This window comes from Suricata suricatta, chromosome 8 (assembly GCF_006229205.1).
Source record: "Suricata suricatta isolate VVHF042 chromosome 8, meerkat_22Aug2017_6uvM2_HiC, whole genome shotgun sequence".
In the NCBI taxonomy this organism is placed as follows: Eukaryota; Metazoa; Chordata; class Mammalia; order Carnivora; family Herpestidae; genus Suricata; species Suricata suricatta.
In genome coordinates, this window is record NC_043707.1 from 79,448,739 (window position 1) to 79,468,445 (window position 19,707).

General features: G+C 36.9%; 1 protein-coding gene across 1 annotated transcript in view; it reads left to right on the forward strand.

Annotated features, from left to right (window-relative positions):
* PIGK (phosphatidylinositol glycan anchor biosynthesis class K) overlaps positions 1-16,853 on the forward strand; it is a 109,419-nt gene extending 92,566 nt beyond the window's left edge. Inside the window, exon 11 of the mRNA XM_029948916.1 lies at positions 15,405-16,853. Coding sequence (XP_029804776.1) covers positions 15,405-15,521 — 117 coding nt within the window. The 3' untranslated portion in view covers positions 15,522-16,853. The remainder of the gene's footprint in view (positions 1-15,404) is intronic.
* The last annotated feature ends 2,854 nt before the right edge of the window (positions 16,854-19,707 follow it).

The window sequence follows — 19,707 nt, forward strand, 5'->3', positions numbered from 1 at the left end:
GATGGACATTTAGGCTCTTTCCATGATTTGGCTATTGTTGAAAGTGCCGCTATGAATGTTGGGATACATGTGCCCCTATGAATCAGTACTTCTGTATCCCTTGGGTAGATCCCCAGCAGTGCTATTGCTGGGTTATAGGGGAATTCTATTGATAGTTTTTTGAGAAACCTCCACACTGTTTTTCAGAGCGGCTGTATCAGTTTACATTCCCACCAACAGTGTAGGATGGTGCCTGTTTATTCACATCCTCGCCAGCATCTGTAGTCTCTTGATGTGTTCATTTTAGCCACTCTGACGGGTGTTAGATGGTATCTCAATGTGGTTTTGATTTGTATTTCTCTGATGCTGAGTGACACTGAGCATCATTTCATGTGCCTCTTGGCCATCTGGATGTCCTCTTTGGAGAAGTGTCTGTTCAAGTCTTCTGCCCATTTCTTCCCTGAATTATTCATTTTTCAGGTGTGGAGTTGATGAGTTCCTTGTAGATTTTAGATACTAGCCCTTTATCTGATATGCCATTTGCCATTATCTTTCCCCATTCTGTCGGTTGCGTATTAGTTTTTTTTTTTTATTGTTTCCTTTGCAGTGCAGAAGCTTTTTATCTTGATGAGGCCCCAATAGTTCATTTTTGTTCTTGATTCCCTTGCCTTTGGGGGATGTATCAAGTAGGGAGTTGCTGCGATTGAGTTCAAGGAGGCTTTTTCCTGCTTTCTCCTCTAGGGTTTTATGATTTCCTCCTCACATTCAGGTCCTTTATCCATTTCGCGTTTATTTTTGTGAATGGTGTAAGAAAGTGGTCTAGTTTCATTCTTCTGCATGTTGCTGTCCAGTTCTCTCAGCACCACCTGATAAAGAAGCTGTCTTTTTTTCCATTGGATACTCTTTCCTGCTTTGTCAAAAATCATTGGCCGTACATTTGTGGGTCCAGTTCTGGGTTCTCTATTCTATTCCATTGGTCTACCTGTCTGTTTTTGTGCCAATACCATACTGTCTTGATGATGACAGCTTTGTAGTAAGGCTAAAGTGTGGGATTGTGATGCCTCCTGTTTTGGTTTTCTTCTTCAATATTTCTTTGGCTATTCGGGTTTTTTTGTGGTTCCATACGAATTTTAAGGTAGTTTGTTCTAGCTTTGAGAAGAATGCTGGTGCAATTTTGATGGGGATTGCATTGAATCCTTTAAAATTTATTAAGACTTGTGTAATTGATCAGAATTTGGTCTGTAATGGTGAATGTATTATGTGTACTTGTAAAGAATTTGTATTCTGTTGTTATTCTAAGTAATATCAACTGCATCAGATTGGTCGATAATATTGGTTTTCTATATTCTTACTGATTTCTTAAACTTTTTAATTCTGAGATTGTGCTGAAATGTACAATTATAATTTTTCCTTTTCTGTCAGTTTTTTGCTTTGGGTATTTGAAGCTCTATTGAAGTTCATATACATTTAGAGCGTATGTCTTTTGATGAATCTGTCTATATATCAGTATGAGATATTCTTTTTTATCCCAGTCACATCCCTTGTTCTAACGTCTGCCTTATTCTAGCAATATATCCTACCCAGCTTTCTCTTTCTTTTTTCATTTGTTTACTTTTAATATGTGTCTTAAAGTAAGTTTCTTATGGGCTGAATATTATTGTTTAATGTTTTTATTCATCCAGACAAGCTCTTCCTTTTAGTTGGTGTGTTTAGATCCTTTCACTTAATGTAATTATCAGTATTTGAATTGAATTTAAATCTGGTTGGATTTAAATCTACCATATTCCTGTTTGTTTTCTATTTGTTCCCTCTGTTTTTAGTTCCTTTTCCTGCCTTCTTTTTGATTGAGTATTTATGTGATCCCATTTTATCTCCATTTTCTGTTTGTTAGTGAATCTACTTTGTTGCTGTTGTTGCTGTAGGATTTATAATATGTACATCTTTAATATATTACAATCTTTTTACATATTATTTAATTCATGTTTAGCATAAGTACTTTATAATGATATATTCCTAATCCCTCCCTTCCATCCTTTGTGGTGTTCTTTTTGTATGTTTTAATTCTATATATGTCATGAGCCCTGTAATACATTATTGCTTAAAATAGACAACTGTCTTTTAAAGAAACATAAAAACAAGGAAACATATTTTTATATATATCTACTTATTTACCAGTTCTGTCACTTGTTATTTTCTTGTGTAAGTGTGCATTTCTATATGATACAATTTTCCTTCTGCTTGAAGAACTTCTCTTTAACATTTCTCCTAGTATAAATCTGTGATAGGTATACCTTATGTAGTATAAGTATTTGGTATATACTACCATGTAGTATAGGTCTGTTGAATTCCCAAAACTTTTGTTTTACTAAAAAATGCTTTATTTCATCTTTATTCTTGAAATTTTTTTTTCATTAGAATTCTAGGTTAGTAGTTGATTATTTTTAGCACTTAAAATTTGGAAGCCCTTGTCTTCTGGCTTCCATGGTTTCTGACAACACGTTTTCAATCATTTTTTGTTTCTCTGTATGTTTTTCTTAAAGGGCCAGGTAGCAAATATTTTAGGCTTGTAGGTTATCTGGACTTTGTTGCAACTATTCAACTTTGGTGTAGTATAAAAGCCACAAGGATTTGATTTGACTATGATGTTCCTTTGCATGGTTTTCTCCATGTTTCTTATGCTTGGTGTTGAGCTTTGCGGATTTGGTGGCTTATAGTTGAAATTCGGAAACATTTCAGTCATTATTTGTCTTAGATGTTTTTCTCCCTTCCCACTTGAGACTCCAGTTGTACAAATGGGGTCCTGCTTGATATGGTGGGACAGCTCACTTATGCTCTGTTCATTTTTTTTTCCTGCCCTTTTTCTTTCTATGCTTCATTTTGAAGAATTTCTGTTGCTCTCTTAATAGTTCTTTGCTAGTTCTTCTATGATGTTTAATCTGTTAATTCCATGCAGTATAGTTTTGATTAAAGTGTCAGCCAGGATGGCAGGGTCATCTGAGGCTCAGGGTCCTCTTCCAAGTTTACTGGAAATTGGCAGAATTCAGTTTCCCATGGTTGTAGGGCTGACTGAGGTCCTCACCTCCCAGAGAGGCTGCTTGCTTTCCCTGCTTCTGGCCCACTCCACAATATGGCTGTTTGATTCTTCAAGAGCAACAGGAGAACATCTCCGCTGCTTCACATATTTACCTCTTTGACTTCTGTCTCTTGATGCATAGACTCTCTTTTAAAGGGCTCACCTAATTAGGCCAGCCCCTGCCCCCCAGGATAATCTTCTTTTTTATTAACTGGAAGTCAACTGATTAGGGACCCTAGTCATATCTTCAGAATCCCTTCATCTTTGCTATATAATGTAATCTAATTACAGAAGAGATAGCCCATCAGATTTACAGTTCTGTCCACACTCAAGGGAAAGGGATTATACAGGGAGTGTATCCCAGGGAGAGGGAATCTGGGGCTGTCTTAGAATTCTGCTGACCACAGTTTGATTTATACTATTAACATAATTTGAAGAATACAAATTATATATTCTAGAGAGGATATAGATAGACTGGAAATACTAATAAACTACCCCTGATTAAACAGTTGAATACAAACAGTGTTTTCTGAAGTAAATTATAACTGTAGCCTCAGTATATTGTATTTTTTCTTTAAACTATAGTTTAACTGAACTAATGTGCTCACTGTATTTTAAGAAGAGTCTCCTCAAACACTTGGGAATTTCCATTTGCTTCCCAGTAAATATATACAATTTTGAAAATTCTCAGTTTCCTCTTTTTACATAATTTTAGCGCTTTGCTCTGTTAACTATTTTGCAGTTCTACGGTAATGTTCTCCTAGCAACATGAAAGGAGAGATTGAATATTGTGCACAGTTGGCAGTGCAGTGTTGCTTAGCTACCTATCTTTTTAATTTGAAATATTAGGCATTTCAATAATAGGTAGCCTTTAAACTCTTAAGTGTTTGCTCCTGACACATTGCAGTGTTTTATGTGTGCTTTTCACCTTTGTATTACAGCTATTATTGTGAAAGGTTAAAAAAATAGGAGTGTATTTAATAGTAGTCAGTAGAGTACTTTACATAAAATCAGTCATTTTATGAGAAGTTCTAATATGGACACAAATGAAATTATAAGCTATACTTTAATATGAACTTACCTCAATGCAGCTGTACTACAAAATGCAATAATTATACCAATTTGTCATTTGATTGCAAGGAAAATCAGTGCAGAATGTCTAAAATATTACCTATAGTTGTTTTAAAAATAGCAATCTTGTTATACTCCAGGAGTACTATTAAATACATACTGAAAAAGCACTTTATTATATTATGTTGCTGTCATGTTATTCCTGTTACTTTTTCTTAAAGTAGGATATCAAGTACTAAACCGTATTATTGTAGTACATCTCCTAATTTGGAAAAGAGGAATATATGAAGATTGTTTTAAATGGATTCTGTTTTTTTTAATTTTTTTTTAACATATATTTGTCTTTGAGAGACAGACAGCGCGAATGGGGGAGGGGTTTGAGAGAGAGGGAGACACAGAATCTGAAGCAGGCTCCAGCCTCTGTGCTGTCAGCACAGAGCCAGACGCACAGCTTGAACCCACGAACTGTGAGATCATGACCTGAGCCGAAGTCAGATGCCCAACCAGCTGAGCCACCCAGGAGCCTCTAAATGGATTCTTTTAATAGAAATTTTTCCTATATATCCCCCTTCCCCCTGCACATGCACAAAATAATTAAAGATATACATATCCATTGGAGAAAACACATTTTCAAAAGCATAAGTAAGAGATTAGATTAAAACTGCCTAATTCTTTTTCTTCCAGAGAAACACTATTAAGACTGTAGTATATTCTTTTTCTTTGAATATTGTTATAAAGAAGAAAAGATCATATTTCATACTTAATTTGAGTCTTGTTTTTTACTTCCTTATTATTACAGTATAAGCATATTTTCAAACCATTAGAATTATTTGAAAACACTTTTATTTACTATTTATGTGGATATACCATAGTTCCATATTTTTATTTATATAGCTTATTTTCTTTTTTATTATGTAAATAACACCAGGAAGAAACTCTGTGCAGAACTGTTGTCAGCATTTCTGAGTTTCTTAAATTTTTTTTAATGTTTATTTATTTCTGAGGGAGAGACAGAGCACAAGTAGGGGAGGGCAGAGAGAGAGGGAAACCCAGAATCTGACTCAGGCTCCAGGCTCTGAGCTGTGAGCACCAAGCCCAACACAGGGGTGGGGGGACAACAAATCCATGAACTGTGAGATCATGACCTGAGCTGAAGTCAGATGCCCAACCCACTGAGCCACCCAGGCGCCCCATCTTTTCTGAGTTTCTTAACATAGCTCCTAGCTCACAGTGTAACAGTCCCTATGAATAAAAAGATAGAAACATTTTAAAGATCTCTAAACATGTTATTATTTTGAAAAGTTGACCATCCTTACTGACATTTACTACTTTAATTTTTAAATGAGGAAGAAAGAGCTAATATTTTTTTTTTGTTTTCATGATCAAGAAGATGGAATTTTTTTCTATGTAATTAGCGATTTGTAATTATTTTGTGAAAATTTTCATTTCCCTATTCCATTTATTGATAAATCTTTCTGTCTTATTGATTTTGGAGAGATCTTTATGTACTGAATTCATTTCCCTTTTGATTTATTCCCCTTTTGATTTATATACTTTGCAAAATACAGATATTTCAAAAAGTTCTTTTTTATTTTCACTTACTGCTTTTAGATTTATAGATGCCTTTAATGTGCAGATTCTCCTACATTTTATCTCTTTTTGCCCCTTTCACCTGTGGGTAAGCACTGGCTCAAGCTCTTAGAAGCTTCTTGTCTCAAATCCCAGCTCACAACAGGGCTTTCACAGAATGAATCTTTCCGCCTTTTGACGTTTACTATACCCAAAGGGCGCCGTTCTTTCCACAGCCTTTCCCAATTTCTAGGGTCCTGGGGGGTCAGCAGCAAACAAGCAGATGTAAATCTCCACCCTCGTAGAGCAGGCGTCACCTTCCTTCTCCCCTTCCCCAATGCCTAGCTTTTCTCATTCACCAACCCAATGTGACATGTTGTTCAAGGCCCAGCGCTCCCAAGAAGTCCTTTCTGAGTCCGCCTGCAGGCCCTTGGACTCCTGTGTTCAGCTCTCCACAGCTAGTTCGTCCGTCACTTCCTCCACTGGAACCGTTAACAACTTACCATTAGGGTATGACCTTTAGGTGCCACTTTACAAAGGAAATTTAAAAAAAAATTCTTTTCTGCATCTAATATTTTTACATTTAATTCTAAACCTTGTAAAGTGTATTTTGGTTTCTAGTGTTGGGCTAGAAATAAAACTGATTTTTTTTTTCAAATGTTAATCCAGAGCACCAGTAAGAATATTTTCTTGCCCGCTGATTTATGATGGTTCTTTTATTATGTACTAACCTCTTGGCTACTGGGCCTGCTTTCTATTCTGTTTCATTGATCTTTCTATTTTGCATGAGAACACCATTATAGATTAGCTTTATTGTATCCTTTTTGATATTCAGGACTGTTTACTTGTCTTTATAGGGTAATTTGGATTGTTTACCTTATATCTCGTGCTATGGCTATTGCTGTTATTTTATGCTTTTTTATTGCTGTTGTAAATGAATTTTTTTTCTGTTTGTTTTCTTAACTCATTTTTGCTAGCATGTTGAAAGGGTATTTTTAAAATATTTATCTCAAATTTGAGCTCTTTATTCTTTGTAATTATGAGTTGAGTTTATAGAGCTAGTTGCTATCTAATCATAATATTTGCAAATGAAAATTTACTTCTCCTTACCAGAAGTTATGTCTACATTGGCTGGAAATTCCAGAGCAATATTAACTAATGATGTAAACAGTGGATTTTCTTGTCACAGGAAAACTAAAATCATAGTTAAGGAAAAACATGGTCAACTTTATATTAGAAAATGCTATAGTTAAAAATAAAACATCTTGGGGCGCCTGGGTGGCTCAGTCGGTTAAGCCTCTGGCTTCGACTCAGGTCAGATCTCACGTTCGTGGGTTCGAGCCCCGCGTCAGGCTCTGTGCTGACGGCTCAGAGCCTGGAGCCTGCTTTCAGTTCTGTGTCTCCCTCTCTCTCTGTCCCTCCCCCTCTCATGCTCTGTCTCTCTCTGTATCAAAAATAAATAAACTATTAAAAAAATTAAAAAAAACTTTAATTATCCTAGATTTTTTTTTCTGTTTATTTATTTTTTTAACATATGCAATTATTTTCCATCATTTACACTACAGTAGTTACAATGACACTCCAAACAGAAAAGCAAAGTAAAAAATCCAAACCCCAACTTCTATTTCATGTAATTAGACTTATACAGAAATTAGAAGGTTATGTAACAACTAGTTAATCACCTAATTTCATTAATTGCATTGCAAATTTACCATGAGTAAGGTGCATCAGACCCTGGGAGATGTTCATTTCCCCAACAGGGAGGTAACATCTTGGTAACACGAATTACTAATTTCAAAAGGAAGGGAACTAGACTTCAGATCTAGGTAGCAGTTGAGAGGAGGAAGGCTAGAGGAAGTTGGGTGAATTAGTCTGGGTTCCCCTACTTCCATTTCCTGGAGAGCAGGTCCTGGCATGGTGGCAAATGGAGTCAGTCTCTTTCTATGAAGACCTTAAGAGAGACCCGGAACAGCATTACTACAGCTCCCTTAAAGGGGGGAGAGTGTGCAAAGAACATTCATGAAATTTACCTCTAGAAGCTCTATATTTTTCCTGGATGGCTTCATCAGAGTCTGGCTCTAGATAACTCTTCAGGTGTGACAGATGCTGACTGAAGCCCTTTGGGAAAGTTAGATGAGTTATTGGGGCTAGATTTCTCATTCCAGGAGGGTCAGAGGAAGTCATCTGGACAGACCTCTCCCACCTCATCAAAGTTCGTGGTGGACAAGGGGTTGATTAGCTGCCCTTCATGGTGTTCTTATTTATACGGTTGTTGTAGAAACCTGAAGCCACAAGCATACAGATGGGCACTTTATTTTCTTATGATAATGAAGGATCACAGTGTTTCCTTCCACATTTATTATCACCTCAGTGGACGTATGTCATAGCTTTTGATGCATAATAAACCATTCTAAAACTTGGCTTAAAATACCAACCATTTACTTGGCTCATAATTCTGCAGGTTGACAGTTTAGGCCAAGTTTATCTGGGCAGTTCTCGACTGTGTTCCCTCATGAGTCTGTGATCAGTCCTTGGTTGTTTGGGTGGGAGTTGGCTGGTTGTTACCTGGGTTTCTCCACATGGTCTCTTTTCTCCAGAGGCCTTGCCTTCATTTTTTCTCATGGTAACAGAGGTCTGAGAGAGCAGAAGCAAGCAAAGCATCTTGAGGCTAGCTTTGGAATTAGGACACTGTTGTGTTGTGTTTTATTGGCCAAAAGCTGTCACAAGGCGAGCCGCTTTAAGGCAAAAGGATATAGATTCCACCTCTTGGTGAGAGTTGCTGTAACACCACTTACTGCAAACAGCATAGATTCAAGGGAAGTGTGAAGAACTGGGCCACAGTTAGGTAAATGACTTAAAGATATGCTTTGGACACTTAATTTCCTTGTCAATGTAGATTTTAATTTTGCTCCCTTTTTGTTTTAATTAATTATTTATTTATTGAGAATGAGAACATAAGTGAGGGGACAGCAGAGAGAGAGATAGGGAAACAGAATCTGAAGCAGGCTCTAGGCTGTCAGTGGAGACCTGATGTAGAGCTCGAACTCATGAACGTGAGATCATGTCCTGAGAGCTGAAGTCTGACACTTAACTGACAGAGCCACCAAGGCACCCCTAATTTGGCTCCTTTTTTATCTCAGCATTTTGTCCTTGTATCATGTATAATATTTCTCCTTACACCATTCTTTTATTTTCAGAATCTTGTGCATCTTTATTCAAGTCCATGCCAAATAAAATTTTTCTAAAATTATCTTTTGGTTTCTATTAAATCTTATTTAGAGATGTTCTCTGTACCTTCAGGATGTTTCCTTCTCCTGCATGTGGGAGTATTTTACTCATAGACTTCACCATGTTTTTCCCTTTTTCTTAGAACACTGTTGATACCTCTCACTATCTACTTAGGTTTGAAGGCCTTCTCAGGTCTGTGTCTGAAGACTAAGTTGTTATATGTTTCCCGTCATTAGCAGGCAATCATCCGTAGTTTTGCTAAACTAAACCAGGATCATCTGTTAACATGCTACATATACCTAGTTTGGGGGCACTTTAAAAGAATGAAGTATATGGAAAAACCGATTTTTCATGTATTTTCCCTTATCTGCAGAGCTTTTCATGTAGCTACTGAAACTTGTGAGATGCAGGGAAGTATTGTCAGTACCCCTCTACCTCTGGCATACTCTTTTCCAGGAATTGTATTTAAATGGTAGAGGTTCTTCTTGGGGGGGATGGGAATGAGTTTCACTACTCTGGCTGCCTCATAAAGCCATCCTTCTATTGTATAAACAAGATTTCTCTTCAACAGCAGGTAGAAAGGGAGAGAGAGCTAAAGTCCCTTCTCAGTTGACAAAATTACTGTGTTTCACAGAGCAGAGTAATTGTTTGCATTGTGGGTAGTAATCAGAAAACTGGGGGGCGCTATTAATTTGTTTGTAGACCTGGTTTCTAGGACTTTCATAGTGAAATTATCTGGGGTTTCTCATCAGAGGTTAAATGAATTTTAGTAGGATATGCTCTTGTCTTTTTCTGTGTCTTAACATGTATTTTCCTGAGAAGATGGGAAAGCCTGCACTGGAGGATTCTATATAGATTCTGTGCTAGGCTAAGAGTCCAAGTTGTATCTAATTAATAATTCATTTGCCATTTTTTATTAATCAAAATATGTAATGAATATACAGTGAAAAGTATAGCAACTGCAAATAGCCATTTTGAAAGGCTGAGATTTGCTGCTTTGGTTAGCCTGCACAGTGGTATAATGTGAATACAGAATTACATTATAATTTTGGAGTGATATCATATATTTCTTAGGTCCTCCACTATGATCTTCAAAGCTCTAGCACTTTGCTATTCTCTCGTGTCCTCTCCTGGGCTTCAGTGGTCTAAATATGGAACACATTTAGCTGAAGGACCAGGAAGCAATGCCTCCAGAATGCTCTGAGCCAGTCTTTGGAATAACAGATCATAATAGCTGCCTGGACCAATCTTGGAAGAAATGATGGTGACTTCCAAAGAATCTGTAGTTGTCTTCTCTCTGGTACTTGTTTCTGGCTAAGTTTAAGGTCTAATGGTATAACTGTGACCTCAGGGAATCTATCTCATTGGAAAGTAACTAAAGTTTCTACAGCTGCAAAACTGACTGCTATTAACTACTTGATTATTAATTCCTAATGAGTCATAGAGCTTAAATAATGTTCTTTTTTTTTTTTTAAGCATGAGTTGGTTTAAATACCACCTGAAAGTTACAGTACTTTTCAGCTCTTAAAAGTTCAACCTTCTGAATTCTTTCAGCACTGAAATTCATTAAATTGGTTTATGGAACAATTATCTGTAATATAGCCTGTTCTTCTGTACTTAGGAGTAAATGCCTGATTTTGACAATATTTATTTAAAATTTTAAAAGTATTAATCTGGGGGCACCTAGGTGGCTCAGTTGGTAGTATAGCTGACTCTTGATCCTGGGGTTGTGAGTTCAAGCCCCACATTGGGTGTGGAGCCTACTTAAAGCAAACAAACAAAAAAGTATTTGTGTGTGTGTGTGTGTGTGTGTGTGTGTATAAATATCATATAGGGCACCCAGGTGATTCAGTCAGTTAAGCATCTGACTCTTGGTTTCAGCTCAAGTCATGATCTCATGGTTTGTGAGTCTGAGCCCTGCATCAGGTTCCATGTTCATGCTCACAGTGTAGAGCCTGCTTGGGATTCTTTGCATCCCTCCTCTGCTCCTCTCCTGCTTGTGCACTCTCTCACGCTCTCATGCGCGTGCGCTCTCTCTCTCTCTCTCTTGCAAAAATAAGTAAACTTAAAAAGTATATATATAAATACCATATAAATTGGAGACTCCTAGTTATCAGGGAAAATGTGAGTATTGTTTCCCTAATTAGATCAATGCTCTTCAAGGGAATTTCCAGGGAACATTTGCAAACTATTATATAATGGTGTGCTTCCATTAATAACTAATAATGATAATGTTTTCCCAGTTTATGGAAAAATAATTTTTGGTTTAGTGTTTTCAATCCGTTAGACATAGATTTCAAACCCTTTGTTTGAGTAATAGAAAATAAACATGATGAAAACCAAGCAGTAGTCAATCATGTTTAATTCACTCACTTGTTTTTTCATTGTCACATGCTAGTGATATTTATATTACTTATCTTTAATATAACTATGCTTTATATTAACCTGGATTTTCTACTGGAATTAAGACTTTTCATAGTGTTTCACAAAGAATACCATGACTTCCAAAAGCTCTGCCATCTGAAATAGTTTGAGAACCACTGAACTGACCATCTTGTAGGATGCTAGAGGGAAGGAACTTCTGTCATCATCATCATCATCATCTCACGTATGATCAGAGCCATCGCAGGGTTTTGAGAAGAAAGGAACATGAGGAATAATTGGATTTTCATTTTTTTTGTGTTTGGGGAGTTTTCTGGAAGGAGTGTGGCATGGGGAGGGTAGGAGTAGACCTAGAGTGAATGTGGCATGTAACCACTGTAAACAATATTGTCAGTTGTGTTTATATTAGGCAGTTAATTAAAACTCTAGCAATATCACCCAGATGAAAATAATTAAGGTGGATTGCTGTAAGCCATTTCTGAACTCACTAAAGTTGAGAAAACTCCTTGTGAGGTAAGGCAAGTTTGCAAGGCCTCCCACCGTCAGATGGCAACTGATGTCTACCCCCCCCCCCAATTATTTTTGTTTGAGCACCGACCCCCCAAGGTGACTGGTTGACTGGTATCAGGAGTGACTTTTCCCCTTATCCTAAGATATGCTAATTGTACCTTATGAAGGAACTTATTATAAGAATTTCTTCTTTTGTGTTTATGGGAGTAAATATTACATTTCCTGAGAAACCTGTTTTTCTTCCCCTTAAGATAACAGGCTATTGACCCCTGCTCACAAAGAACTAACTCTTGCCTTTGCCATGCTAAAAACATTGCCTTGTATTTGAATGCTGAGGATACCTTCCTTCCCCATGTGATAAGCATCTAAGTCATCTACATCAATCACTATTGATAAAGATTATGCATGAGTCGTCTACCAGTCTATGTTCTGGGAAATTTTTGCATACCAGAGAATTTGTCATCAGAAATCATTATCTAAGTCAAATGCCACTTCTGTTTTGTACCCCATTCATTTTTTTCCCATAAATAAAGCTGACTTTCAGGTCAGTGTAGAGATGCCTGCCTGGTGATCAGAAAGAAACTTGAGGCTCTCTTCCTCTCTCTCACCAACACTGTCCATCTTTCAGGGAACCCTGGACCTGCTGGAGCTGGACTCTGGCAGTGGATTTATCCTGTTATTTTAATGAGTTAATTTTGATTTGAAAATTGTACAAATTAAAATAACAAAAATTAGGGGCACCTGGGTGGCTCAGTTGGTTAAGCATCTGTCTTCAGCTCAGGTCATGATCTCATGGTTCATGGGCTCAAGCCCCGCATCGGGCTCTGTGCTGACAGTTAGCTCAGAGCCTGGAGCCTGCTTCGGATTCTGTATCTCCCTCTCTCTCTGACCCTCCCCTGCTTGCACTGTCTCTGTCTCTCAAAAATAAATAAAAAGCATCAAAAAATAAAATAACAAAAATTAGATTGATCCAAACATTGTTCCTTATAACTAATAAACACAAAAGAAAGTTATCTTAAAAGTACTTTGAGTTTCATATCATCACTTTTCTAGGTAGGAACGGGTAGTTATAGAGTAAATTTTCAGAAAACACATCATTGTAGTAACTGTGTATTCATTCATCCCTGGGAGGTCCGTGTTATGATGCCCATTTTATAAATTCAGAAATTCAGAGTGGAGAAGTGGCTTGACAGGCAACATGGGCTTTAGTGTTAAAAGTGAACTTTGAATCAAAGCAGTTGATTCTAAATCCCATGCTCTTTGAACCACACCACACCAAGCCCTCATTTTTAAATTATTTAATTTTTTAAATTACAAAAGTAATGTGTGCTTAAAACAACAATAATTACATGCATGCATGTGAGGCTTTTATGTATATACATATTATATACAAATATATATGTGTATTTTAGGAAGATGTGTCTAGCAGCAATAGATAGATGGAAAAGAGAGGGGTATCTTGGAGGAAGAAAAACTAATAGTTAGGACAACATTTCAGTGATCCTGACAAGAAATGATAGGAGCTAGAACTAAGGTAATGGCAGTGGAAACAGAAAACTTATAAAGGACAAATATGATGAGGAGAAAACCTGTAAGAATTAGTAACTCATGGGAATAAGAAGGTCTGTGAGGGACCTTCTAAGGGAGAGCTAAGAAGGACTTTCAGCTTTGTCACTTGGGCAACATGATGATGCCCTTCATGTGGATGGAGAGGTAGAAAACAGGGAAGGAAGAGCAGAATTGAGTGGAGGACTCGGGAATGAATTTGCTCTTGGCTGTAGTAAAGTTTGTGATCTTTTAGAATATCCAAGTAGAGATTTCTTAATCATACACTAACATAGGGTTTAGTGTAGAGTTCCCTGTTAGTGATATAAATTTGTGAATCAGTAGCCTGCTGACAGAGGTCAAAACCGGGGTGCAGGTGTCACCCAGAGTTATATAAAGGGAGAGAGCAAATGGCTGAAGGCAGACCTCTAGAGAACACTAGCATTTGAGGAGCAGAGAAGACTGAAAAGGGATGGTTAGAGAAGTAGAGAGTACCACCGAAGCGAAGGGAGGAGAACTTCAGAAGAGAAGGAAGCAATTGTGGAAAGATCACCTAACTGAAAACCAGTCATTTCCATAGGTAATTTCTGCATTTATAGAATTAAACAAAACAATAGAATTTCATTGTATCTAAATATTCTTTTGAATTCTTTTAGTGGGTTTATAATGTATATATTAAGAAACTATCATGTATTTTAAAGCATAGATAATAAGCATAAGTAACTATAGAAAGTGGCAGTTACTGGCATGGCCTTTACTGGTTAATTCTGCTTGATATGACTTGTTTTATTTTTGAGTTTGTCTGCCTGCCTGCCTGCCTACCTTCCATCCTCCTTCTCTTCTCTTCTCTTTTCTCTCTCCCAGCCTCCCTGTCTCCCTGCCTCCCTCCTTGTAATATGATTACAAAAGGAAAGGATTGAGTGAAGAGAATTAGGAGTCCTGGTCATGTATGAGAACCCAAACTATAAGATGCAGATACCTCTAAGAGATTTATGAGCCTTCCTTGGCTAGTTTACATGGTGACTAGAACAAATTTAAAATTTCGTATTACAGTTTCTCTTTACTCTGTTCTACTCTAAAATATGATTCTGGTGTCATGTGATTCTCATATCATACCTGTCCCTGCTAGTAGTTTAGGAAGTAGAACTCATAGGAAGATCATAGTCACAAGCCTCCAATTTCAGGGACATAATATAGCTGTTGAAATGACAACTAAATGGGGAAGACTGGTCTGCCTTTCCTTTCTGGACAAAGAAATATACAAGACACTTGGTTGGATATTGAGAGGTGAGGGAATGGACAAGGAGATGTAACATGGACTGAGCCAGACTTTGCCCTCTGGAATTTTGCAGGGAGATAAGCAATAAAGATAATTATATTACTAAAGAGAAGTAAGAGTAGAAGGAACTATAGATTCAAAGAAAATAATATATTAGGTGGGATAATCTGGAGGAGTTAGCATTTCAGTTAGTGAGTTTCAAATAGGCAGAATGGAGTAAAGAGCATTCTGTTTCAAGGATATAACATGACTAAAGATATTGGCACCCAAATAAGTATTTGTTGAATATCAGAACAATTGGAATTGGCAGCAATTGGTTTTCTGCTGATTTAGTCAACCTAATATATGTGTGTCTCTTATATACCAGGCACTGTGACAGGAAGGTGGTGGGACTGTATGCAACACAACCCTCATAGAGCTATAATCTAATAAGAGAGACAGATAAAACCAACAAACTGATGGATGTATAAATTTGAAGTGAGAAGGACTTTTAGGCCACTGAATAGCTTGGGTTAAGAGAGATGGCTGGGTAGGGTAGTCAGTGAAGTCTCTTTGAAGGGATAAAATGTCATTTGAAACAATCTCTGTAAGAACCACTTTGAAATGTTTACTCAATTAGAAGTCTTTATCTATCACTTTTGCTATCCTAATACATTTAATTTGACTAAATTACCCCGTCTTAAAACACAACCTATGAAATTTCTGTCTTGCATCAGTGTTTGCTTTATCCATTGTTGTTAAATTTACCATGTCATCTTTGTTTTGCAGAAACCAAAGCTGAAAGATTGGCATCCTCCTGGGGGCTTTATTCTGGGATTGTGGGCACTCATTATAATGGTTTTCTTCAAAACTTATGGAATCAAGCATATGAAGTTCATTTTTTAGATGTGATGTCTGAAGAAGACTGCATGGAAGACTACCATCGTGGATAAGATGTTGTGCCATTATATTTTTTTAAAAAAAATACACTGTTCTTGTGTGAATTAGGCAAAAAGTATAGGGAAACTAAAGTTGAATGAAATATTGATGTGATAACTTAAAAATAATTGTTAATGCAAGTGCTAAATATACATTTTCTGTTGTTTGTGGACAGAGAGATCAGAGTATACTTAATGGCTGTTTTTGAAAATAAGAATTTCCCCTAATCTTACTCCCTTTATGTTTGGAAAAGAAAAAGAATGTGAACGCATTAAATTCTCACTAGCAGATGTAACTTCTGTCAGTATTTTTGTGTTGTTCTCCTAGTCTTTTTTTCTGTGTACATAATTTTTTCCCAAATAGAGATCATATAGAATATATCATTCTGTAACTTTATTTTTCATTTTACAATTTGTTATCAACCCTTGGACATTCTTCAGAACACATTGAGAATGGTTGCACAGTATCCATTTTATGAATGTCCAGTAAGCTATTTAACATTCTTCTGTTCTTGGACCACTTTGTTCCCCAAAATCTTCCTTTAGTTCACTCTCTACTGTGTTAATAATTTTCTGTCAGCCATTCATGGAATTCTGAAGCTTTAATTATAAGTAAATGAAAAACATTAGTTCCTTAATTTATGTTACTGATAGTTTTGGGGACTTTTTTTGCTGTCAGTTAATCTGGAAAATTTAAGACCTTTGAGAATTTCATATTACTGACTGCTCAAGAGAAACAAACCCCATTATTTCTCATTTCTAACCATTCTGTGATCCTCTAGAATTGATTACCTCCTCTTCAGTTTCCGTATTAAAAGAGACATTGTTTCAATTCTGTTTAAGGTAAACCTTGCCCACGGACTGGATCTGTACTTTTCCTGAGATGATCCCGTAGAGCGGAGGGATGGTATGAAAAATTCACACTTAGTCCCTGCCTTCATGTCTGACTGATGCATCATAAAAGGCAGAGAAGACCCCCTTTCTGGTCTCTGCAAAGGGGGCAAGAGCTCATATCTTCATCACTGATTTGTTTAGCGTGTCAGCCGTCTTCCTGTCTTTCTCCTAATTAGGAGTATTGAGATTGTGTTTTGCCGTCCACCGCAGATAATATGTTTTTTGCATACCGGGGGGTAAAACCCATGAAAGTTAAGTATTCCTGTGCCATAGGATGCTTTCTTACATTTCCTCTGTTTTATTCAGATCTTTATCATTATTAAGTGCAAAGATCTTGTTTCTTGTTTCTAATTATAGATAACATTAAAAAGAACTCTTTCTCCACAATAAAATCTCCTAAAATTAATATTCCTTAGGATTTGTTTTCCTTTTAACACTTAAAATATTACACTTTAATTATATGCAAAATGGTCATACTTTTCACAGGCAGAGGATAAACTTATCTCTTAGGTTAGAACAAACGATATTAAGGCCTTTTGCGTAATATTAAGGCTTTTGCTTTGCTCTGAATCTTCATTTTAAGTGATCTTTTTATTGGTATACTAGATAAATGAAGAAGGATAATTGGTATCTGAATAGATGGAGAGGTATCCTTTTGTCCATAGCAATGGGGATAAACAAACCTACACTAGACTAGCTAGATCCTAGTAGCACTAAGAGACAGAAAGGGTTGACCATGGCACTCTGCAAACACTTATGCAAGGTCATGAACACTGTGGTAGGGCCGAGCTACTTAGCATCAAAAGGAAGTATGATTGATCTTGAGTCAGAATAATGGAGTTTGAATGTAATGAAAACTAGCCCGATGGTACAGACTGCTGGGAAGTAAAACCTTCCTCTTTAGAGGCTGTAGAAGGTGCACTTCTTAGTTAAAACCAAAGTGGGAAAAGTAATACTGGATATAATATTCAGGATTAATTTTGCCCAGGCAGAGTTTCAAAGGGCAGTTATTTCTTTCTGTTTCATTATTGAATTTTCAGAATATAGTTAAAGCAGAAAGCTTAAACTATGTTAAATGTTTAGCTCATAACCATAATCTTTTTACATAAAGTATATTCTGCTTTCAATAATAAGTAAATCCTCGGCATGTGGTAAGTGGGTAATGTTGTAAGCGCAATTAAATAGTCCGGACTTTAAATTATACCATAAAAGCACATCCTTAAATATATTCTGCTGGAGTCACAAAGAGCTGAACAACCGAAAGGAGTTTTCTTTTTGTCTTTCTCCCAGTGTTGTTGTGAAGATCAGATGAGATAATGTTATGACTAAACACTTTGGAAACTATAAATATGTGGTGATGCTTGTTTTCCTTATTTGTGCTCAAGAAGATGCCAACAGGGAAGTTAATGAAGCCACTGTTCCTCTTTCTGTTGCACCTATTTACCTGTCTAAGCTGCTTAATGTGATTCTTGTTCTCTTTGGTATCCTTTTCCTCCCTTGTCCCTAATGTCCTTCTGGGAGAAAAAGAAATATAGATAAATGGGTCCCAGCAGACGTGGCCTGACCTTTTAGGGGAGGGACGGGATATAATGATGCCATTCTGCAAAGGCAGCCTGCATGAGAAAAAGAAATGAAATGATGTGGATTTTAAAATTATGAAAGACATTCATTTGCAGTTTATGAAAGGGAAATGTAGTTTGGATGCAAAGCTGATTAAATTGGATCAAGAAAAATTGGAATTAAATACATAAAATAATGCATGCATTTATGGTTTCAATTTTTATATATCCTCAGCTAGTTGGAAACGATGATTCCCACAGCAAGCATAACTCAGCTTGTTTCTGCTTACCGAGTGTTTTCTCCTATGGTATATGTTGATAACATTTCTTCCATTATGTATGTTGTATAGCAGAGTTACAGTTACTGTGGGAATCATAATTTGAAATTTTGACTCGTGTGTTTCTGGAATCTTTACAACAAATGTTGCATTAACATAGAACTTTTTCCATTGATTTTACCAAAATTAAATCCATCTGTAGCAGATTCTCTTTTAACTTGTGAAATAAATATTTTATAAACATATCACAAGGTATGGCTATAAAATAATGAGATCAGCATCCATTTTGGCTTTATGAAACCAGCCTCATTACCTCATCCTTCACCGCAGGCCTTTGCCACAAGGAAAAGCGCTCTCGGGTTCTCGCCCTCCCGTTGCTGCCTGTCCTGTCTGCGCACGCGCTTGCTGCGTCAGTATAGAAGTCTTTCGCTTCGTGGACAGTATACCTTGGTAGTAACCAGTCTTTTTGTCTCTTAATGCAGACATGTTTCCATTTTGGAACTGTGCTATAAAGTATTTGATTTATTTTAACTGTGTAGACCCTTGAATATGAATTGATATAGAGGAAGGTGTCACCAAGACACCGGTTAAAAATTAAAAATTCACTTACTTCAAATATAGAAAGGTGGTGACTGCCTTACAGAAGTGCTTACTGTTTCATCTGGGCTGCCTGCAGCCTCAGAGACCCCAGCGGAATTCCATACTTGCCGGTGGAATACCCATAGGGCCGAGTGGGCGGGGCTCATGTGATGTGACTCATGTTCGTCTGACACACTGATTGTGCTAGAGTTTCGGGGGCAGCTGGCAGGAGCAGTGTAGGACACTTTTCTAAGAGTCATTAAATAAGGTCAGAAATGTGAAACACATCATACAATGCCTAACACAGGAGAATTTCACCCTTTTGTTCTTTGCTGGGCAGGACGCTACCTAGCTCTTAACCTCCACTTAGTTCTTAACCTCCATTTGGGCCCAGGGGTCACTCTAAAGTACATTGGCCATGGTATGCCTAGCCGGTCCAGTTCCCCTCTCTTCCCTGAGCCTTAGTTTTCACTTGTGTTTAACTCTCCCTATGGTTTATCTTTGTTAGAAATACACCTCTAGTCTGGCACCTGCATGGCTCAAAGAACATGGGACTCTTGATCTTAAGGTTGTGAGTTTGAGCCCCACGCAGGTTATAGAAATTACTTAAATAAATATTTTTAAAAAGTAGGGGCACCTGGGTGGCTCAGTTGGTTAAAGTCTGACTCTAGATTTTTTTTTTATTTTGAATATAACACGATTTATTTTTTGTAACATATGCAATTATTTTCCATCATTTACAATACAGTAGTTACAATGACACTCCAAACAGAAAAGCAAAGTAAAAAATCAAAACACCAACTTCTATTTCAAGTAATTAGACTTATACAGAAATTAGAAGGTT